General features: G+C 34.1%; 1 protein-coding gene across 12 annotated transcripts in view; it reads right to left on the bottom strand.

Annotated features, from left to right (window-relative positions):
* Window positions 1–24,887, bottom strand: part of BCAS3 (BCAS3 microtubule associated cell migration factor) — a 587,541-nt gene that overhangs the window by 302,576 nt on the left and 260,078 nt on the right. For 9 of the 12 annotated variants that reach the window (XM_032320065.1, XM_032320063.1, XM_032320069.1 and 6 more), the window contains exons 16-17: window positions 20,122–20,272; window positions 7,303–7,347 (exon numbers count right to left, since the gene is read on the bottom strand). In XM_032320065.1, coding sequence (XP_032175956.1) covers window positions 7,303–7,347; window positions 20,122–20,272 — 196 coding nt within the window. The remainder of the gene's footprint in view (window positions 1–7,302; window positions 7,348–20,121; window positions 20,273–24,887) is intronic. The other 3 variants (XM_032320066.1, XM_032320072.1, XM_032320071.1) reach the window with 1 other exon arrangement.

Here is a 24,887-nt window from a genome sequence, read left to right as displayed (position 1 = left end):
CACTGCATCCTGGTCAAGATCACAGCCCAGTCTGGACACCAGAGCTCTGATGTTCCTACACTGCTACTCAGTCTCCAGTGTCAAATAACATCATTTCTACCTTCTTTTGTTCACTGTCCTTTATCTCTTTATCTTTTAGTAAAGTATGATTAGGTGGAGAAAGATTGGGTTTGGGAGCCGAGAAGAAACCTGGATGCTGCCACTTCTTAGCTATGTGACTTTGGTTGAGTTATTTAACTTCTAGGGGCTCAGATGGCTAATATGTAAAATAAAAATAGTAACGCCTATTTCATAGGGTTATTTTAAACATTATTTGTTATTTATTTCTGTTATATTTCTTATTACTTGTTCTTTGTTCTCTAAGTGGGCTCCGTGGCTAGAAGTACCATCTGAGTACTTCTTAGATATACAAATATTCATCAAGCCACACTCCAAACTCTGGGGGTAGGGCCTAATCATCTGTGCTTTTAGTTTCAGTAATTTTTTTTTTTTTTTAACAAGACCTTCAAGAAATTCTGGTGCATGCTCAGGTTTAAGAACCACTGTATTAGGGCAAGTGCATAAGATAATCACGGCAGTGCCTTCCCGTATGATGGTACTCAACAGGGTTAACTGTCTTCTACACGGCACACCACCTTCACCTAATTTTCCAAAACACCAAACTGTGTTTTGGTAATTTCAGTTTCCAGGTCCCTGTGACACCTGAAAGTTTTCCATGTATTTTATTTCCCCAGCCTTCTGCTCTGACATCTTCCTCCTACAGAAAGCAAAAAGTTTGGGTCAGAGTCCACTCTGACTGGTCTTTTTGGCTCTCTCTTTGTGCCAAATCTATGGTAATGCCCTTACCATATATGAAAAGGCCTCTTCTTTTCATCATTAACATTTCTAAATCACTTCACATCATTACTCATAAAAACCACACCCCAGCCTAACCTACCAACACCAGCCACAGTCAGACTTCCAGTGACAGCGAATTAAGAGACATGGTTTTTAAAAAAAAGTGTTTTGATGAAATGAATCTGGTTCTAGAAAGTTTCACATCTTCCTGGTTTCATCCACCACAGCTACAATAACCTACCAGTAGAAAAGAAGACTCCCACACCTTGATCCCACCTACCCCAGAACAAACACACACCTTTCCTAGGTATCAGGGTAACCGCCATCAGATTACACTTTCTAGTCATGATGCTCATTGCTGTAATACCTTAGAGTGTAAATTCTCCTTCAAAGCCTTTATTTCCACCATCACTGAACTGCTATCACTCAGCCAATAAGTTCCTATAACTAGCATTTTTTAGTTCCTTTGGCCATTTTTAACCCTTAAAGAGTTTGGGGAGGTTGGAGAGAGAAGGAGAAAAAAAGCCATTCCAGAATTTACTGAAAGGTGTTTCCAATTACTTAACTATGTGTTTTTACTAGAATCACCATCAGGGAACAATAATACTATAATGTACAAATAAGCTTCACAGGGACAAATTCAAAGCTCTTTGGAAATTACTGAATGCTATTTTTGTTTTTGTTTTTTTAAGACATGTGGTAAGCAATGAGAGAGAAAACAAGTGGGTATGACACTTCTTCAGAGAGACTATGGCACATATAAAGTATGCCTCCTAAACAGAACTGAAAACGGTTGCTATTAGGCAAGATAGTTCCTTGATAACACAGTAATAAAGAGTAGAAATACGATAACAATTTATTCTTTGGCCATGCAAAAATATATTCTGTATGTGTTTATTAGTTTCCAGTCTAATCAATTGATGTCAAAAGCTAAAACCTCTTATACTTCTATAACATAACACACAACTCAGCTTCTGAACACACAACTAAAAAGCATCAACATGGTATTATTTTACACAAACTCACTATCTCCTGCAGGGAATAAGTATCTTATGATAAAGGTATGCTTAAAATTATGTAAAGAATGATCATTTTCTTTTTTTTTCTTTTTAAGATTTTATTTATTTATTTGCCAGAGAGAGAGAGAGAAAGAGCAAGCGAGCGAGCACAGGCAGGCAGAGTGGCAGCAGAGGCAGAGGGAGAAACAGGCTCCCCGCCAAGCAAGGAGCCCGATGTGGGACTCAATCCCAGGACGCTGGGATCATGACCTGAGCCGCTTAACCAACTGAGCCACCCAGACGTCCCAATCATTTTCATTTTTATACACTATTTCTTCTTTTTCCTCTGATGGGGCCTTAATAAATCACATTAGCAGAAGTCTGTGTTTAGTGAGTGATTAAAACAGTTTCCATCCCTGGAGTACCAGGGTGGCTCAGTCAGTTAAGCATCCTACTCTTGATTTTGGCTCACATCATGATCTCAGGGTTATGAGATCAAGCCCCACATCAGCTCTGCACTGGGTGTGGAGCCTGCCTGGGATTCTCTCTCTCTCTCTCCCTCTCTGCCCCTTCCCAAAGAGTTTTCATCCCTGAGAATAGCTTGCTATTCTCCTCCATGGTACAGTGCTATCTAGTGGGGAGGAAGCATATCTGGTGAACATATTCATAGCAAGTCACTTCTACCATCAAACTACATTTGGGACCACTGTGGTATTTAACAAAACAGAATATAAAGATATGTGTCTAGAAGACTTTCAGAAAAATTAAAAGGAGAAATAATATAAAGAAAAGACTATCACTAATTAAGTATTTCTATACAAGGGAAGAAAAATTTCACTTTGATTCATTTTGCCCTTTATCTTAAGTTTTAAAAGGACTAACAAGGAATTTGGAATGGAGGCAGAACTGAACTTTTCCAAAATAACCCAGAATATATTTCTAATGCAAAATAACCTTTTGTTGGCAGAAAAATAAAACACTGAAAAATGATACATATGTGAAAGGAACAAAAGATAAAAGTACTAGCCTTGTAAATCATGTTCACTTCTATACTGGTGACCCAATCCTTTTAGAAAAGCATTCCAATACTACCTTTTTTCCTGTCTTCCTCTCAACATCTCCCTTTATCCTCCAAAAGGGGCTTAATAAATCCCATTACAAAACATTTGCAAGTTTTAAAAGAAGACCTGTGAGTGTTTGGAGGCCTTCTCACATTTATTTATTAATTTATTAAATAGTCCAATATAAAAAATAAAATTCCAATGTATATGGCACCCAGAAATTTAATTGTGTTGATCATGGTTTTAAAGAAAAACAAAACATACTGATGGAGCTCATGGACTCCTCTGAGAACTCCTGCTCCTTACTCCCCTGAGTCCATCATAAATAGCCTCATGTTCAAAAATGAAAAGTAAAATTTGGCTTAATTTGTGAGCAGTGTATAAAAGAAAAATGGAATGAATTCAACTTTCATTATTATTTTTAACTTCCATTTATTATTTTTGCCCTACCGGGCAAAATAATGATTATAAAAATATCATATTTACTAAACTCAATACAAGAGAACAACATAATAAAAAGTAAAACAAAGAAAAACAAAACAAGGTACTAAATTAAAACTCAGGAGTTTTACTCTTTTTCACTTCTATTGGGAGACTTAACCACCTAACTATAGCATGAGAATCATTTTCACTGCTATCATAAGTTCTGCGGCTATTAACATTATGACCTCTTTCAAAATACTTACAAAGACTATTGAAGTTACCCCATTGGCTTTTACTGTATTATATAATCCAGTCAGATTAACATATCAAATTTCTCTAGCCTCTTTTTCTCTCTACATCCTACTGCAAAGAGAAAAAAGCAAAACTCTAATAATATCTGCTTTAAAATTACAGAAAAATTATGTCCGTCTGGGTAAATCTACTACATCCCATAGAATAGGACGTAAGAGGAGTATCTGCACATGGCATGAAAAGCAGCAATGACGTCCACTGCCTTGTTTAAAGGACACAAACATGGAAAGAGTTAAATTGGGATAGAAGCACTGTTTCTTTCCTTTTCCACTGTAAATGTTAATACAATATTGTTGTAAGAATTACAAGTGGTATGTTATAATATCTTTACATGTAAGAAAAAAAATATCTTATCTTTATATTCCTCACTGTGACTGAGCTTTTAAAAGGAATTTAGAAGGGTTTTTTTCACTCTAAACTTTATTTTTCTAAGAGAAGAACTAAGAAGGAAACTGAAAGTATTTTATTTTAAATAAAGATATTAATAATATACCTAAAATTATTCTATCACAAATTATTCTTAAAGATCTAACAGATTAATGTAAACTTAAGAAGATTCTCCTCTTTATATAAAACTTTTCTTTCAAAAATGAATTTATAATATTTTAAATATCCTCAAAAGAACAAGATTAGTTTAAATGAACTATTTACATATATATAAACTGAATAGTCTCAGCACTAATTAAAACTTTAAATATAATTTGATATGTAAGTTTTAATTCTTCTTTAAATTAACCTGATATAACACAAACCCAGGTTATGAGTATGGGATATATTCAAATGGGTTTTCATCTACACTATTATGTATATATATTTTTCTTTTGATAAGCAACTAAAAAATAACAGCAGTTTAAACATAATACTACATGTACACTGGGAGCTCAATAAATACTTATTACTTAATTGTAATATTGGGAGCAAAATTCATTTTAAAAAGTTCACAATGGCTATTTCTCCTAAAATTTCTGTATTAAAAATATGTTATATGTGTGATTCTTTTATAATATTTTACAACACTATAATATAAATTATATTATTATTATATAAAATATTATACAATATTTTACAGTCATTCAGACTCAAATATCCTGGAGGATGCATAATCCCCAGAGTTCATAAAATGGCTAAAATGTCGAAGACGGTCCATACAACTTTCCAACAAGCTTATTTTGTTATCAAAAGGGCAGACATTATTTTAAACTGACTCACTGCAACTGCATGAATTTAAACAAACCAGTTTATCAAAGAATAGAGAATTAGTAGAAATTGTGATCTACCAAGAGCAAAATCTTAGCTAAAAACAAAGGTTGCTACTTGAAAGTATTTTAAAAAATTGAATGAAATGTCCATTCCATTTTTTCTTCTAAAATACAAATATCACACTGCAACTGGAAATACTATAAACATATTTATTTGGCATAATGTTTTATTTCATAATGGTAAATAAAAACATCCACAGGTTGAATGCTAAATATCAAGGAAAAATAGCAAAGACTATTAAAACAAAGAAACCCTTATAAACAAGCTAGGAGAAGTTGTCAAATTTATATTCATTTTGCTGCCTTAATTTGAAGTTTCATTAAGATCTTAATGGGAAAAACATGCACCACTAGTAAAGGAACGTATTTTAAAGGAGGATCTTTTAGGCTAGTATAAGTGACTAAAAACGAGTTTCTTGTGAGCTAACGATGGCATCAAACAGACCACAGAGCAGTCTTCTAAGGGACAGGCAATGATTTAAAAGTCTACTATATTTCATATATCCCTTTCTTTAATCTGGCTCTTTTAATCTTGTTTCAACCTCAAATCATTTCTGGTTGACAAGTGCTTTTGCTTAAATTTGAGGAGCACATAAGCTGTTGAAGGAATGGAGTTTTCTGATTTCACATACAACATTAGTTACTCCGTCTTTACTTCTATGCTAAAACTTCAATCTCTATTAACATACTAACCCTTTTTTTCTTTGTACTTAGAGAATGAGAAATTTATCCTAAGATGGAATCTAATTTTAAGTTTGGTCTACAAAGAAATGTTGTCCTATGTTGAATCTGGCATTTAAAAACTGCTCATCCAAGCTTCTAAATAAGATCCATGTATCTTGTTTGTTTGGGGAAGAAATCTGGTTAAAAAAAAGAATAAAGATTGACTTGTATGGATTTTTTACTCATTTATATGCTGAATTTCTTTAGAGTAGTTTCACAATCTGTGTCCTAATTTTGAGGCTGCATTTCAAGGAGGTTTTTATGATTTGTCGCCCTATTCTTATATGATAATGAAATCTTCAGATGTTCCTGTGGCAGATGACCACTGAAAATAGTTTGCATCAAATTATAGTATACCTTCAAGAACTATTTCAGATTCTTTTTGTCCAGGAGAAAAACAGCTGAGGGGCTTTTCCCTGGGATAATGGGACAGTATGAACAATTCCCAGTAGCAGTTATGAGAACTACACACACACGTGCAGAACTCTTTTAAGTATCCTGTCTACATTTATAAAATTGATATACTTTATATTGCCCCAAATTCCCTTTTGGCTCATTTAACTCTTAAAAGTGAAAAAACAAAAACAAAAACATATGATCAAATTTTTAAAAGCTTCTTCTCAAAAATGGTATTTTTCCCTAAAACAAGAAATAGCAGCAGAAGCATCTAACATTTACTGAGCTCTTACTATGTGCCAAGCACTGTTCTAAGCACTTTATATTGTCAGTTCATTTCATCTTCATGATGAACACATACCGTAGATGCTACTGGTAACTCCTTAACAGATAAGGAAACCAAGAAACAGGGTTTAGAAAATTACACAAGATCATATAGGGAGGTAGTGTGTGAAATGGGGTTTAAGACCTCGATGATCTGATACTGGAGCCCTGACTCTTAGCCATATGTTAAATATACGAGCTCCTAAATATTCTACTTTGCATCTTTACATAAAAGTATTAAATATGCTGTTTCTTTTCCATGACCATCATATCTAAGACTGATAAAATTGTATTTTAGGCAATGTAACATAAGAACTTATTAAATAAATAAGTTACAGTGAGGAGGTGCCAATAACTCAAAATAATAAATTATTTAGGAGCTTTTATTTGAATCACAAATTTCCTTATTATGTGGATCCTTAAATACCTAAACTTCTAAATAAATAAAGAACAGAAAAGAACGTCAGAACTAACTCTATTCCTTTGGTACCAAATAAAATGCAATAATATTTATAGGGTATTTTTAGTAGACCTTAAATATATTTATATTTCAAAATAAATCATATCTTTGAATGTTCAGCACAATGTGTAGGGAGCTTCTCTATCATACTCGAAGCTCTAAACTTGGGTGTTAGCCTTGTCTTCTAACATATGCTAGCATTATGAGAGGATCCTTCTAATTTCTTATTTTTAAATATTAATCTGTGATTTTTTAACCCACTGAGCCACCCAGGCGCCCCAATCTGTGATTTTTTTTTAATAGACACTTCAAGAAATGAAGTGAAACCAAAATGCCTGCTCTTGTAAAGCTTAAATATCAACATTCATGTTCCACTCTACAAATTATTCAGTAATTTGGTGCATCTATCTGTGATCAGGCCATGCAACTGAAAACAAAAGTACAAAACAGAGTTACTTTCTGAGAGTACAGCAAATGAATTAGGCATGCGGGACTGAACTGGGACTCACCATGGAGCTTTTATGGAAAAACACCCCGCTCCAAACAGATAAGGCCTTCATGGAAAAGGGGGGAAAATGCACAAAAAATTAGAGGAAAACTCATTTCACATTAACAAATACATGTATATCATACGGTTATAGAGTATGGATAAAATAACTGAAAAAATTAGTAATCATTTGCTATTCTGCTGCAGATACTAATGAGTCTGATATAACCAATAAACAGATAGACGTGAAATAACAAGTCCCTTAATTTTCATAGGATTAGCAATTTCAAAATGGTCTCTTTCTCCCCCTTTTCTGGAGTACCCCTGTAGGGTTTCTAAAGTAAAATAAAATAAATTTCATTTTAGAGGCACTTAAAACAAAGTACAGGTTAAATGGAATAATTAGATGGAGAAAGGAGTGGGATCAGTAGCAACAGATGTGTGGTTGTAGAACACAAAATGTTTAAAATCAGCTAGAGAGAATGCAATAAAAAATTTGATAAGCATTATTCACTCTTCTTGGTTGCAGCCTCAGGGCCACAGAAAGCATGTCTTTTCCAAGCTACTCATTTAAAGTACATTGAACTGGGTATTGCTGGCCAAAGGAACAAACACTAAGTAAAAGTAGTATGATTTATTTCTATGTAGGGTCTCATTCCAGAAAATCAGCATTTCTCTTAATAGTGATAGAGGCTTGCTTCTTCCACCTGGCCTGCTTTGGGCTAGGTCGGAATACCAGAAATGACAGCCACAATTGCTTATTTTAAATATAACTGGGGATGCAAAGTCAGACTTCATGGATACATGTATTTCTTACTAATATTCTATTCACAGCCATTTCTAGCATGCTACACGTATTTGCACACAAAGAAGATGGGCCGATTTAATTATATACAAAATCAAATGTTCCTATAGCATCTGACATGTGGAAGTGAGACACGGATTGAGAATGAAAGCACACTGGCAAAACCTGGGTATTTTCTTTTTCAACTTTGGGGCTAAAAACACCTCAAAAATAAAAATTCCTGCTAATTGATTAGCATTCATCTGCCAGTGGATTGAGTTTCACAAACAGAAACTTAGGGTAAAAGGTTTTGACAACACTGAGCACAATTCTGAGGACTGGTGCATAAAAGAAACAAAGGAGGGAACAGAGAGGGAAGAGATACTAATTAGAGAAAAGTGAGCTGGAAGTATTGAGAGATTGAAGAAAAAAGCAAAGAAACCTCAAAAATGGTGTCAATGCAAAGCAAGAAAATCTCTTATAGTTAATGTGACCACAACCAAAGATAGGATGTTGTTATTTGAACAGAGGATGTTCAAATTTTCTTAATCATGACCTATAGAAATACATTTTAAGGTGCAAGCTGGTGTATACATAAATACACATAAATTGAAACAATAATTTAATGAAGGTGTTTTTTTTCTGTCATCAACCTTACTCTTTTCTATTTCAATGTATTATAAACATTAATGCTGGGATTTTGTTACAATGAAGATCATACATATTCTGGCGGGGTAGGTCTGAATGGGGCCTGAGATTCCATATTTCTAACAAGCTCCTAGCTCATGTCAAAGCTGCTTATTTGCAGAAACAACAGCAAAACTGCATTTTATTTTATTCTATTTCATTAATGACAAAAAAAATTAGTCAAAATCACCTTATCTGATTTCATGATTCACAAATTATATCAGAAACAAAGTGTTACTGGAGCTCACAATGCACTCTGATGAACCCTAATTTAAATACCTGAGACCACTCAAAGACTCCAATCTCAATAACATGGTAATGCCGTGCAGAAAGGATCAGAAAATGGAAGCTCCCGTACGTTTCAATATGCCCACAAATGCTTCCAAAATGAAGAGGTTACTGTTACCATACAGTACCCAACTTCCTTTAAGTTTCTTCATTAGGCAGGGCACACGATACAGTCCAAAAGTTCAAATGATTCTGACACAGCAGCTGACCATCTGGAACATCTAGACATGAGTGGCTCTTCAGTGTATGTTATGTCAACACTGAGCAGTCTGCCATCTCATTCTGAATACCAGACTACAGCTAATTTGTTGTAAAACATTTGAAAGTTTTATCTTCATCCTTTATGCCTTAAAAGGCTTCTCTACTGACCCCCAAAAACCAACTAAACAAAAATGAAACAAAACCTTCAAGTTTCTACATTTCAAAAGGCTAGCTGATATTCCCTACCTATAGCACCAGTAAATACCCTTTTTCTAGGTTAAGGTTTCCTTATGTATCAAAAGGAAATATGTATTTGCCAAACAAATTAAACACAAGCTTTTAAAAAAAATCTCCTAGATTTTCCTTTCTAGGCAATGGCAGCGTATGTTACCAACGAAAGATTTCAACAGCCCTTTCCTTCCCCACAATCCTAAAATGCACGGTTAACTCTCCAGACACTGTAGTAAACAGGCCTGTACTAAGTAGCAGCCTCGTCAGATTTAAAGACAATAATATAGGTCTCACTGTTCACAACATAACCCAATTGTGGGAGTTAAAAGTAACCCTTCTTCAATCAAATAAGGATCAACTGGCTAACACAGTTCAGGGAGAAAACAGAGAGCTGGAAGAAACTGAATGAGGACCCTCTCTAGTATATGCTTGGCATGTTCCCAATTTTCACTTACCCACTTCTTAGCCACCCCTGTAAACTGGACCTCTGCCACATACATGTAAAAGAAGAGCCACAAACTCCAAAGAATCAAGAGTGGCTGACATAATTACGGACTTCGTATGGGTTGTGTCAGCTGTTCCTTTGAAATGTGCCTGCTTCATCTTTCCTCAGTAGCAAAAGAATGAAAATATAAAGTCACAAAGGACAGGCCCATGATCCAGCTGTCTTCACCTATGACTTCCCCTCCCCCTTTAAAATCCCACAGTTGTAGTTTTACATGAGGACACTTAGGAGGAGGAAGACAGTATATGAGTGGGAGTGTACGCTGAATTAAAATGATCTGTATTAACATATGCAACTCCAATTATGATGTTCAGATATCAAGAATTTCTGTGTTTTTCTAAATACTATTAAGTTTCAGCCAGTTTAACAAGCCTGCCATAAAAAACCTATTCACTCTGCCACAATTATATCCTTTTTGAGCTGAATTCTGATTGAAAAACAAGAGGACTGGCCAAGAGATTAAAAATCCAGAAATATTTTTTATAGACTTATTTATAGTACAACGTGAAACTACTTGACCATTAGTTCTCAACAGGTTTCTTCTGGAGATTCTCAGAAGACAAGAAGGAATTATGCTTCATATCATAACAGTAATGCCATGTAAGTTTTTAAATGCTGATTCATTTTGTTGAATGCGACATAATACCACAAAAGCTTTGTTTTTACTAGCTGAAAGGAAGGCAAACATGAAGATTTTTTTAAATGCAAGGGAAAAGTAAAACTAGATTTGATTTTGAATGTGCTAAAGTCTCCTATAACTTGAACCTCATGGTAAAAGGTATAAATGATAAGGTTCAATCATCTTTAGAGTTAAAAAAAACTAGTTGGAGTCAAAGAGAAAAATTCTATGAACTTACTCTGAAAGTCCTATTTTTTAACTGATCATTTCTAATGAGAATTCAGACATTATCATTTAACAGACATCAGAATAGCCTATACTTACTATGAGCAACTATATATCAACAAACTGGACAATCTAGCTGAAAAGGAAAAAATTCTTAGAAACACAACTTACCAAGACTGAATAACAAAGAAACAGAAAATCTAAATAGACCAATTATTAGTAAGGAGATTGAATCAGTAATCAAAAATCTCCCACTGAAGAAAAACAAAGGACCAGATAGCTTCACTGTCTTCACTGTAAAAATTTAACCAAACTTTTGAAGAATTAACACCAATCCTTAAACTCTTCCAAAAATTCTTGGGGCGCCTGGGTGGCTCAGTCATTAAGCATCTGCCTTCGGCTCAGTTTATGATCCCGGGATCCTGGGATCCAGCCCCGCATTGGGTTCCCTACTCAGCAAGAAACCTGCTTCTTCCTCTCCCTCTCCCCCTGCTTGTGTTCCTGCTCTCCTTGTGCCTCTCTCTGGCAAATAAGTGAAAAAAAAATCTTAAAAAACAAACAAACAAACAAAGTCTTCCAAAAATATCTGAGGATAGAACACTCTCAAACTCATTTTGTGAGGCTAGCATAGTCCTGATACCAAAACCAGAAAATGACAGCACTAGAAAAGAAAACTACAGACCAATATCCCTAATGAGTATAAGATGGAAAAATTCTCAGGAAAGCACTAGCAAACCAAAGTCAGTAGCGCATTAGAAAGGATCACTCACAATGATTAATTGAGATTCATCCTGGGGATGCAAGGATGGCTCAACATAACACAAAGCAATCAGTTTGATATATTACATTAGTAAAATGAAAAAAAAATCATCTGATAATCTGACACAGGAGAAGGATTTGATAAAATTCAACATCTATTCATGATTAAAAACTCCTAAGAAATTAGGCATATAAGGAATGTATCTCAACACACTAAAGACAAGCACATCATACTCAATGGTGGAAGGCTGAAAGTTTTTCCTCTAAGATCAGGAATAGGGGGCGCCTGGGGGCTCAGTGGGTTAAGCCGCTGCCTTCGGCTCAGGTCATGATCTCGGGGTCCTGGGATCGAGTCCCGCATCGGGCTCTGTGCCCAGCAGGGAGCCTGCTTCCCTCTCTCTCTCTCTCTCTCTCTCTCTCTGCCTGCCTCTCCATCTACTTGTGATCTCTCTCTGTCAAATAAATAAATAAAATCTTAAAAAAAAAAAAAAAAAGATCAGGAATAGGACAATGGCACCTACTCTTACCACTCTTTTTCAATATAGTACTGGAAGTCCTAGCTAGAGTGATCAGGGAAGAAAAAGAAATAAAAAGTATCAGAACTGGAAAGAAAAGAAGTAAACCATCTCTGTTTGTAAATAACATAACTTTATTTATAGAAAATCCTAAAGACTCAACCAAATAACTGTTAGATCTAAACAATGAATTCAGTAAAGTTGCAGGTTATAAAATTAGCATACAAAAATCAGTAGTGTTTCTACACATTAGGAACAAATTTTCTGAAAAAGCAACAAGTGAATCAATCCCATTTACGATAGCATCAAAAATAACAAAACACTTAGGAATAAATATAACTAACAAGATGGAAGATCTCTACTCTGAAAACTACAAGACACTGATCAATGAACTCAAAGAAGTATACAAATAAATGGAAAGGGATCCTGTGGTCATGGATTACAAGAATTAATGTTAAAATGTCAATACTGGGGCACCTGGGTGGCTCAGTGGGTTAAAGCCTCTGCCTTCGGCTCAGGTCATAATCTTGGGTCCTAGGATCAAGCTCTGCATTGGCCTCTCTGCTGAACGGGGAGCTTGTTTCCCCACCTCTCTCTGCCTGCCTCTCTGCCTACTTGTGATCTCTCTCTGTCAAACAAATAAATAAAATTTTTTAAAAAAGACTTGCTTTAAAAGAATAAAATAAAATGTCAATACTACCCAAAAGCTATCTATAGACTTGATGCAATCCCTATCAAGATTCCAATAGCATTTTTTACAGAAGTAGAAAAAAAATTTCCTAAAATTTATATGGAATCACAAAAGACCCCAAATAGCCAAAGAAATCCTAAGAAAGAAGAACACAAGCAAGAGGCATTATATTTCCTGATTTCAAATTATATATAAAGCTATAGTCTTCAAAACAGTATGGAATTGGCATATAAACAAATAGACCAATGGAAAAGAATCGTGAGTGTACATGGTCCTCTAATATTTGACAAGGGAACCAAGAATACTCAATGGAAAAAAGTCTCTTCAATAAATGTTACTAGGAAAACTGGATATTCATATGTAACAAATGAAACTGGCCCTATATCTTACATTACTCATCAAATTAACTCAAAATGGATCAAAGACTTAAATGTAAGGCCTGAAGCCATGAAACTCTAGAAAGAAACACAGGAACAAAAGCTCCTTGACATGGGTCTTAGTAATAATTTTTAAAATATGACACCTAAAATACAAGCAACAAAATTAAAAATAAATTTAAAAGCTTCTGCACAGCAAAAGAAACCATCAACAAAGTGAAAAAACAACCTACAGAATGGGAAAAAATATTCACAAACCATCTATCTGTTAATGGGTTAATATCCAATTCCACTTCTGGGAATCTACCCAAAGGAAATAAAAACATGAACACAAAAAGATATGCACACTGATGTTCATAGCCTTATTTTCCATAGCCAGGACATGGAAACAACCTGAGTGTCCACTGATGGACGATGGATAAAAATGTGATACACACACACACACACACACACACACACACACATAAACACATGCGGTGGAATATTATCCAGCCATGAAAAATGAAGAAATCCAATCACTTGAAACAATATGGAAAGAACTTGAAGGCAATATGCTAATTGAAAAACATTAAAGAAAGACAAATACTATATGATCTTATTTATATGTGGAACAAACAAACTCATAGAAAAAGAGATCACACTTGTTACCAGATGCGCAGGGTGGAAGAAGAGGGAACTGGAGGAAGGTATCAAAAGGTACGTACTTCCAGTTACAGGATAAATAAGGACTAGAGATGTGATGTACAACATGATGACTACAGCTAACCCTGCTATATGAAATATAGGAAGCTATAAATACAGTAAACCCTAAGAGTTCTCATAGCAAGGAAAAAATGTTTTCCATTTTTCATCTTTCTTTTCTTTTTATTGTATCCATAGAAGATGGATATTAGCTGAACTATTGTGGTAATCACTCCACAAAATATGCAAACCAAACCATCACACTATACACTTTAAACTTACATAAAATATATGTCAATTATTTCTCAATAAAACTGAAAAATGAATAAGCCCATATAAATATTAAATGTGCTAACCACCAAAAAAACAGAGGAAATGCTATACAACACAATGTGTAAAATTGTAAAGTGAAACCATATTCTCTACTAATATATTCTAGGAATTTTAATGACTCTGCTACATTTTGTGAACCCCCATAAGCAGCTACTGAAATGGACACACAATTCCCACATGCATATGAGCAAATTAGTCCTTACGTTATTTTTTTCAAGTGTTACTTTTAAATTTTCATTCGTTTAATTTTAATCACTCCCTACTAAAGAGTAGCACTGCTGGCTCTCAAATTAGTGATTTGTAGGGAAAACTGGAGCCGAAACAGACAGCTACACTACCTAATTTGAGAAATACTCAACATGCAAATTTAAATTACAAACTCAAGATTTTCATTAGAAAACATTAGATAATGTTCAAATTCTGCCAGATGTTGCAGAAAAGAGACTAGAGTAGCACAGACTTTCAAATTTCTGTAGAAAGTTATGCCTGTTGATTTTTAATAGTAGGCTTCATTCAAAAACTACAAAATCCAAGGATTTATGGCAAAGTGGAACAAACATATGTAAGTAAACATATGCAAAGCATAGATGAACTTTAAGTATTCTAATGATGGAGTACAAAATTGTAAACCCAAACTATGGTAAGTATATATTGTACATGCAGATCTATCCATATCCATCCTAATGAAAATACACTGTCCATTATTTTATACCTGGGACCAAAGATTTATAGCTTAGTTATCCAAAACTAACACCTACATGAGACAGGGCTGGAAAGTGGAGAATTATGATCCACTACTCTACCTGATGAGTCTTTCTCCAAATCCTTCCTGTTTAATTCTTGGAGCTTCCCCTATAAGGTTCGGGGCTCAGGCCAAACTGTATAGATGAGTCAAAGAAGACCTAACTGAATTAGAAAAAGACAGAATAGACCTTTCTTCAAGGTCTACTATATCCCGATGTCATTTACTTACTTAGCAAGCTCCATTCCAAATTTGGTCTACAAATTTCAAGTAGAGATAACCAAATCAATGCTATGAAATGTTTCCATTTCTAAATAAGAACAATTACCTATGTTTTCCTAATGAAGGTCTTATTCAGCACTAGCGAAGGACAGTGAATAAGGCTTAGAAATTAGGTAATTAGGCCTGGTGGGAACTTATATAGTGTATAGCTGAAAGATCATAATCCATACATATAAACTTGTATTCTTCACATGAAGAAGCTTACGTAGGACACACTGGTAATAGGTACCAGAACCAAATGAGAAGTCAGGGCATCAGATTCCTATGTTAATAACCTTCCCCTATATGACCTAACTTATTTCTACAGAGTTGTGCCCAAGGTTCCTAATACCCACTTCAAACTGCTCCCAAAGAAATGAATAAGTATAAAGATGGGGAGAGGGAAAAGGAACAGAAGCTGCTCCATTTAAGAAAAAGGAAACTTATAAAAGACAAAAGATCATCTCATTACTTCGCTAAAAATGGTCAGTTAAGAGCAAGGAAATGACTTCATTACCAATGTCTACATTTTTCATTCCCCTGAAATCACTCAGATCTTTTCAAAATTTACTGCTCTCTGTGCCTTAACAATGAGGTATATGTATTAATAACTTTAGATTTAATGTACATAAAATTAAGCTTACTGATGAAAAATTATCTACTTAGTAAAATTTTACATAGGAAGCATTCAAAAAAGTTTTTATCATTTACTTGATTCATTAACTCAGCCAAACATCTATCAAATGCTGTTTAATAAATCCCTACTATAAATACTTAACACTCCAAAATAATGCAATTCCTTAGCACCCAGTTTCACTTTACTAGATAAGACCTATTCTTATTTACAAATCATAAAAACATGATGGAGATCTTTCCAATCCTCCAGTCTTAGACTGGAAGAAACTGGATTCTGTTCAAATGAGTGCTGAACCAAATGATTTCTAGCACTTCTTTTGGCTTCATCAGTGTATACTGTAGTCAGGTTAAGCAACAGCTGTTACCAAAACAGGCCTTATTTCCTCCAAGTGCTGCTTCAAGGTACAAAACATGAAGGTGAAAATACATCTGTCTTTTGCCATTTGTAGTCCTACTGGCCTTGTGCATGTCTTGGAGTAAGACAGATGGTCCCTGACACTGCACAGGCTTCCAGGGATATATATTTCCAAAAATAAGAAGGCAGATGTGAAATATTGTAAGCACACGTTTTATCCCCTCAAGATTTGAACTGAGGCTTCCATCTCAATTTGAATATTTAAATACAGGATCCTAGGCAATCCTTAGAAATCTCTGTGCTAGAAATACAACGTTTTATGCTTATGTTGCCTTTTTGCCAAATATCTAGGACATGGAATAAATAAATGCTGATCTAACGAGGTAGGTATATAATTTTATTAGATACATTATCAGGTATGTTGGAAGTAGTCACAGAATTTACACGTCTATAAATAAGTCAGCTCTGTGTTGTATTTCTACATAGTCCATGTCAAATACTCCTTGTTAATTTTTTTTTTTTTAAATGCTAGGAAAGGCATGGCACAGAAGCAAAGTTAGAGTTCAACTGGAATTTCCAGAATGAAAAGAGACCTGGAATATGAAAAGTCTATTCGCTCCTCAGTCTAGTGGCCTTAATATGGCAATCAAAATTCTCAGTAAATACAATGAAATTTAATGGAAATAATGCAAATTATCTGACTGCAGATTGAGAATTGGTCATAGTAAAAAATTTTTAATAAAAATGAAATAAATATAGCCTTTAAAATCTAATGAGATGAAATCTAATGACATGAAATGTATGGGATTTGGTTCAAATCTCAGCATATATCAAAAACAAAAATTAAGGGAATATATTATATTCTCATGAAACATTACTTTTCATAAGGCAAAATACATATATTTCCATGAAAATGATCCAATTTAAGATAATAAAACCACAAACTGTATTCTCAAAATTCTATAACCAAATGGGGTGACTTAGAGTAAAAGAATTATAAGGAAAGTCCCCTATAGCAATTTCTGGATATAATCAACGAACCCTTCAGAAAGCGGCTGACGGGTACAAAGTCTTATAATCTAGCAATAGCCAACTATAAGTTACAAATACTATTATCAAAGTACTTATAGGTCACTATGATCTGTGTTAATAGGAAGCGAGAGAAAGAACAGAATAGAATAGAATAGGAGAATAGGGAGGAATGGGGAAAAAAAGAATTATAAGTGAAGGGGGTAAAAGAGTAGGTGGGGTAATTTGTGGTGCACTAAAGGCTCTGGTACGAACAGAGAACTCATTAAAGACAACAACTACAATTTAAAAACCTCACAGTGAGTTTTAAAATCTCTTCTTTTGATACCTATACTATGGTTTTAGAAGAGGATATCCTTATTTTTAGAATTTATATATTGAAATTTGTAGGAATAAGGGTTACTAAGTCTACAAATTACTTTGAAACAATTTAAGAAAAATATGGGGGGGAGGGTTGTGTGTCTGTACACAAGTGGGCAGAATGAGCAAATGTGAATGATAAGGCAAAAAGGAGAGACTGTTAACATTTGGGAAATCTGAGTATATAGGAATTCCTTTTACTTGTCTTGGAACTTTTTTTGTAAACCTCAATCTATGTGAAGATTTTAAAAATTACAAACCAAGTACTCCTTATGGGACAAATATTATTCTCTTGAAACACTTCAGCATAGGACATGCTAAAAAGAATTTAAAAACTCAGCAAAAACAGAAAGATCTGAGAATTGAGATAAATGGCCAAGAGAACAATGCGGTATTTTGAACTAATATTAATTTCAAAGTATGTAACTCAAATTCATATAATTGATTTCATTAATAAGAAACTACTGAATTGTCTATAAGGGGGCATAATATACATACTCTAGAAATCAAGGAATTGTGACTTTTTAAAAAAAGACAAGGAAACACAATTTATCTAAGTTCATAAAGTATGCAGCAGGAGACACCAGATGATTACTAGTTTCTGCCCATCTAAGGCCAGAGAGCGCAGCAAGAGACAGTGTGAAAGTCTAAATGAGAGACTATGTTTTCATAGTGGAAAATTTCAAATACATACAAAAGTAGACTTAGTTTCCACTCCTCCCCACAAATATATTGAATTAAATTCTAACATCATAGGATTTCATATATAGAACTTCAATTACTATCTTAGATAGATAGATATCTATATATATGGAAAAGCTTATTTGAATAAGCTTATATATATACAGAAAAGCTTATTTGAATAATAATATATATATGGAAAAGTTAACTTGAAAAAGAAAGCTAATTCTTTGCATTATAAAAACAGCATAGCCCTTAAGTTTTAAAAACAACAAACACCAGAAACAAAGCTAGAATTAAATTCAAGAAGAACAATTTTGAGGACTCTTTGACTTAGATTCAGGAAACACACATAAAAACTCATAAGTACTTTACAGGAATTGTACAATGCTCTGTTGAATCAAGAAGGTACAATTACATACTGATTTCTATGAGTAAAAAAAAAAAAACATTATGATTCAAGATTTAACCAATTTTTACTTGATTCTGCATCCCAAAGAGTAACATCATACAAGGAAAAAATGAGCTAATTGTAAATATAAGTTCATAAGGTCTTTCTTACTCATGGCTACACTTACTTATTTTAAAATAAAGAAACTAAGAGGAAAGGAAGTCAAAATTCTACTTAAATTACTTAACACAAAGAGTTAAAAAGCTGAAACCAATTTAAAGAGAAAGGAATATAGGCCAAATGATCTATATCATAACATGTCTGATTTAGGGCCTGGGTTTGCTCTATTTTTCCTTCCACCCAACCCTTAACATGCAACAAACTCAATTTTATTTCTGCATTCAGCAGTAAGATCATATTTGTATACAAATACCACTCCACTACATAAAGGGTCCATTTCTGTGCCATGGTGAAATCTGGAGCTCCAAAGCCTTATCCTTGAGAATGAGTATTTCTCTTCACAAAAGTAACTTCTACAAACACTTTACCACCCAGCACAAAAATATTAAGACCTTTTCATATAACAGCCAAGTAATTTACTCTATTCCTTTTGTTGGAAAGACCCTGAAGACTGTTTCAAGCCAGGATTGGGTTTTCTCTGGACTACATGAATACAAAATTTAAAACAGTTGTTTCATTTCAAATTAGGTTAAACCTCAGGATTGCTTATTGATGATATAGGTAATTTGCCTAGAGACATATATATTTTCTCATACAAAATGGAATTTCAGAGTCATCACAAAATTGATCATCTAAAGATATCTTAGATATCACACTTTACTTTCAGGAACCCAAAGAAGTGATAATTTTATATTCATAGCCAATAGTAATTAAGATTTATAAACTCAGACACATCAAGCGAGTCATTAAATATCTTTGAGGATGTTAATGACCAATCATGAGTAAAGCCCAAATCTTAGGACTCTGGCTTTTGAAAACTACCTATAACATCATATCGAACGGACACTAATGACAGATTATTATATGTAAATTATACCATAATACAGGTGATTTCTTACGTGTTAGAAACACAGTTGTCATCTGAGGTTCTTCCTTAGTGTCTGGACCAGTTAAAATTTGGGAGTCATTATAAATCCAGATCATAATGGATTTTGTCCACAAAAGCAAGAAACTGACACTACTTTCAGTAAGTGTAAGCCTGAGGAGATGGGTCTGGTTTTTATTAGCCAATACTAGTTTTCACAATTTGTCATTGCTTTGTTTTTGCTACAGATGTATATGTACATGGTTGTATTCAGGTATGTTTGTGCATGCTCTGTACTTTGTACTTAATCTGCTGCCATTAAAGTTTCAAGTGGGCTGGAAATAAAGAGCATAATTAAACCACCCAAAGGAAATGGACATTTTATTTTTATGTATCCAATCCTCTGAAACAGCTATTTTAAAAAGTATCAAGCCTAAGGTCTTACCCTGTTCGTTTGGTGATGGTCCCCAATGTCATTGGCTGCTTGATTTGTGCAAGAGGCATCAGTACCATCAAGCTGGGAAGAGGAGAGAGCCGGGGGTTGCCAGGATTGTTGTTGGCAAAATTATTGTAGGAGTCTTGGCTGTTTAGTTTCCCTATAAAAAGAAAAACAAAGAAAAGCATCACCAAGGGACATCTCCTTCTCTGATGGGGTTTGCACTCACCCCACTAATCATTTAAGAAAGTTATCAAAGGCAGAACTGATTCCAAAAGAATCATGGTTATATGGATAGGAAAAAAATAAATAAATAAAGGATACTGGTAACACCAAGTGTGGCTTATTATAAACAGATACTTTAGTCTTTGTGGGGAGAGGAAAGGAAGATACAGAATTGGATAGATGTTAAATGGTTATACAAATAATCAGTATAAAATTTAATTAGAATTTTTTGGTGTTATGAAGAAATATAGGATCGCAAAAGAAAACACAACAGGAAGATGTAAAAGTAATCTAAAGAAGGCATGGGGCATTTCTCTGAACAGGTTTGAGAGTAAATGGATATAATACTCCAGCCACAGCAGCCTGTGAAGCCTGGGAGGGTGAAAGAAACGTGAGTCATAAGTTGAATATCCAAAGGCAGTACGGATGAGACTAACAAAAGTCATAGGCAAAAACATCACCTTCTTCTCAATTATCTACCACACCATACCATAAAATTTAAAAACATCAAATCAACACCTCCCTTTTTTTAATGCTGGGCATTAATATAAAAAATAAAAAGAGTCATTATGGCTCACTAATAACTAGGAAAAACAAACTCAACTGTGAAATAAAATCTGATCCACAAGGGGAATAATTGCTCTCAGCTCACCAGGAAGCTAAACTTCTCCTATGTACTTATCTTTTCTCCCTCTCTGTGGTTTTGTATTTTCCAGACTGTCTGTAAATGAAATCACAGAGTATGGAGCTTATTGGGTCCAGTTTCTTTCACTTGCCAATATGCATCTGAGATTCATCTACTTTATATTTTCCTGAAAGGATCAAGAGATCTTTCCTTTTTATTCTTGCATATGATCCTATTATATGGAACTGGTTCATTTGTTTATCTTATCACTGGTAAAACAACATCTGTTTCCAGCTTTTGGCTATTACAAATAAAAGTACTGTAAACATTTATGTACAGGTTTTGTATGAATACAAATTTCCTTTTTGGATAAATCATCTGGAAATGGAATTGCTGGTCATATAGTAAATGAATGTTTGCATAGGTAAAATAATTGAGACCGCATTCTCACCAGTGAAGTATGGTAATTCCAGATCTTCCATATCCTCACCATCATTTGGTATTGTTACTCTTTTTATTCTAGCTATTCTGGCTTTTATTTGGATTTCTCTAATGCACAATAATGTTTAGCACTTTTTTTGTTCATGCATTTATTTGTCATCCATATTTCTTTTTTGATAAAGTGCTCAAATCTTTTGCCCATTTTAAGAACTGTGTTAATATTTTTTGTTGAGCTATAATTCATATATTGCAGAAGTCACTCTTCTAATGTATATAATTCTGTGTTTAGTATATAGAGTAGCACAACCATGACCACTATCAAATTTCAGAACATTTTTATCACCCAAAAAGAAAGCCTATACCCATTAGCAATTCCTCCTCCTTTGGTCCATCCCTCAGCCTTTGACAACCATAATCTCCTTTCTGTTTCTATTGATTTGCCTATTCTGGATACTTCAGAAATGGAATCATACAATGTGGCCTTTTGTGACTGCTTCTTTAATTTAGTATCTTTTTAAGGTTCATCCATATTGTGCCATCTATCAGTTCATTCTTTTTTTATAACCAAATAGCATTTCATTGCATGGATATACCACATTTTATTTATCCATTTATCAGTTGATGAACGAGTTGTTTCCACTTTTAGGCTATTATGACTAATGTGTCTATGAACATAATAAAGTGTACAGGTTTTTTATGGAGACATGTGTTTTCGGTTTTCTTGGGTATGTATACCTAGGAATGGAATTGTTAGGTCTATATTTAACATTGTGAGGAACTGCCAATCTGTCGCTGCACCAATGTATGAGGTCTCCAGCTTCTCCACATCTTCAACAGTACTTGCTATTGTCTCTTTTATTTTAGCCATCCTAGTAGGTATGAAGTGGCATCTCACTGCAGTTTTGATTTGCACTTCCTTAACTACTAAGGCTGCTAAGCATCTTTCTCATGTGCATTTTGTTAATTTGTAGATCTTCCTTGGAGAAATGTCAATCCAAAACATTTGCCCATTTAAAAATCAGATCGTCTTTTCACTGTTCAATCATAAGTGTTAATCATATTCTCTAGATACAAGTTCCTTGTCAAATATATGATTTACAAATATTTTTCTCCCATTCCACGTGTTATCTTCTCACTTTCTTCATGGTCCGTTTTGAAGCATGAAAGTTTTTAATTTTCACTGTATCTATTTATTCTTTAGTTGCTTTTGCTTTTGTTCTCAGATCTAAGAACTCATTGCCAAATGCAGGGACACAAAGATTTATGCCTATGTTTTGTTCCAAGAGTTTTTTATTCTTATCTCTGACATTTAGGTCTCTGATCCATTTTGAATTGATTGTTATAAATGGTGTGAGGCAGGGGCGCCTGGGTGGCTCAGTCATTACGTGTCTGCTTTCGGCTCAGGTCAAGATACCAGGATTCCAGGACTGAAGCCCACATCGGGTTCCCTGCTCAGCAGGAAGCCTGCTTCTCCCTCTCCTACTTCCCCTGCTTGTGTTCCCTCTCTCGCTGTGTGTCTCCCTGTCAAATAAATAAATAAAATCTTTAAGAATAATAATAATAAATGGTGTGAGGTAGGGGTTCACTATCATTTTTTTTGAATGTTGGATACCAACTTGTTCCACCACCATCTGTTGAAAAGACTATCCCGTCCCACCTCAATGGATTGTCCTGGCACCCTTGTCGAAAATCAAATGGCTACAAATATAAGGAATTATTTATAGATTTTACTCTCACATTTTAAAAGTTCTTTATATATTCTGGACATAAGCCTTTTGGAAGATAAACAATTTTCAAATATTTTCTATCACCCTGTAACTTGTCTTCTCATTCTTTTACAGATCTTCAACAAACAAAAGATTTTTTCCCCATAAAGTCCACTTCATGAATTTGTTTCATATATGCAGTGTTGAACTGATAAAATATCTGCCTAACCCCAGATCAAAAAATTCAATCTAAAAATTTTATGTTTTAATTTATATATATATATGATTTATATTATATGATACAGTTAATTTCCTGTAACATATGAGATATGATTTTTTATGTATCAATGAAATGAAATGAAATGAAATAAATGAAAGCTAATGAAACAAGAATCTCCAAAGCTTAAGTGAATGAAGTTTATCACAACTTTACAAGTAGGGGCTTAGGACTTTTTTCTATTTTTTTTTTTAATCAGTGCCCTCAAAATATAACTGATAATGTCTATTATTCTAGTATTATGAAACCTGAAAGCCTGAGGCAAGGCAGGATCCATAATCTCTGTAATTCTTTCTTTTAACTGATATGTTGGCCAAATGACAAATTTTGAACTAAATTTTGTTGGGCAGAAGTGTTAGACCAATTTTTCTTAACACAAATAGAAACCACATACAGTCACTGAAAAAAGAGAGAGAGAGAGAGAGACCAGCATATCAAAACAGAATATACTATATTCTGGAATAGAAGCACCCACTTGGGCATTTGGTATTTCTGTATTATTTGGTGTCACCACCTTGTGGCCTACAGCTACAAAATCCAAGTAAGTTACAAATCTCACAGAGAGTAAGGTATGAAATATAAAGGCAGAAATTGTTATTACATTGTCAAAGTCCTCTTCAGATAAAAGCCACACGGAATTAGAAATTTTAGGTGATTTTGCTTGTTCTTCTGAATTTCCATGTTTTGAATCTTAGGAATTCGATTTCTAAATAACTTATAACTTCTAAAATAGACATTACACAAAGATCTGCCCAAATACAGACAGACTACTACAGATAGTACTTCAATTTTTAAAAACTCTGAGAACCCCTGTTCAGTCACCATTTCCAAGGAAGAATAGTGATTGTGAAGCATCTTTGTAACAGTAAATTTTCAGAGGGACTAAAGATAGGAAAAGAATAGAGAAAAATCATATTGAATTTCTTTTCTGTTTAGAGATAGCCAGTGGTTTGATGCCCTTCTTCAAGGGGTCATTATATCCAACAAAACTTGCTGCTTCCACCTATAACTTGTCATTCTCTGCAAAAATGCCAGCTAGGATTTTGATTGGGATTGCAATGAGTCTGCAAATCAGCTAAGGAACTACTGCCATCTTAACAAGATGGCAAGCTAAGAACTTGAGATGCCTTTTCATTGATGTAGCTATTCTTTCATTTCTTTGCACATTAGTTTGTAGATTTCTGGGTACAAGTTTTATACATCTTTGGTTAAATTTATTCCTCTTTTTTACGTCACTTGTAAAAAGAAATTTTCTTAATCGTACTTTTCAGATTGTTCATTGCCAATGTAGAGAAATACAACTAATTTTTGTACATTGATCTTGTATATCCTATAACTTTGCTGAACTTGCTTATTTCAGGTTTTTTGTGGATTTCTTATGATTTTCTATGTACATGATGTCATCCCCAAAGAAGAAAGTTTTGCTTCTTCCTTTCTAATCCAGATGACTTCCATTTCTTTTACTGCCTAAAAGCCCTGGTTACAACTGCCAGTACAATAT

Source organism: Mustela erminea, chromosome 18 (assembly GCF_009829155.1).
Source record: "Mustela erminea isolate mMusErm1 chromosome 18, mMusErm1.Pri, whole genome shotgun sequence".
NCBI classification, from domain to species: Eukaryota; Metazoa; Chordata; class Mammalia; order Carnivora; family Mustelidae; genus Mustela; species Mustela erminea.
The sequence above is the reverse complement of the archived record's forward strand: the minus strand, read 5'-3'. Positions and strand labels throughout refer to the sequence as shown.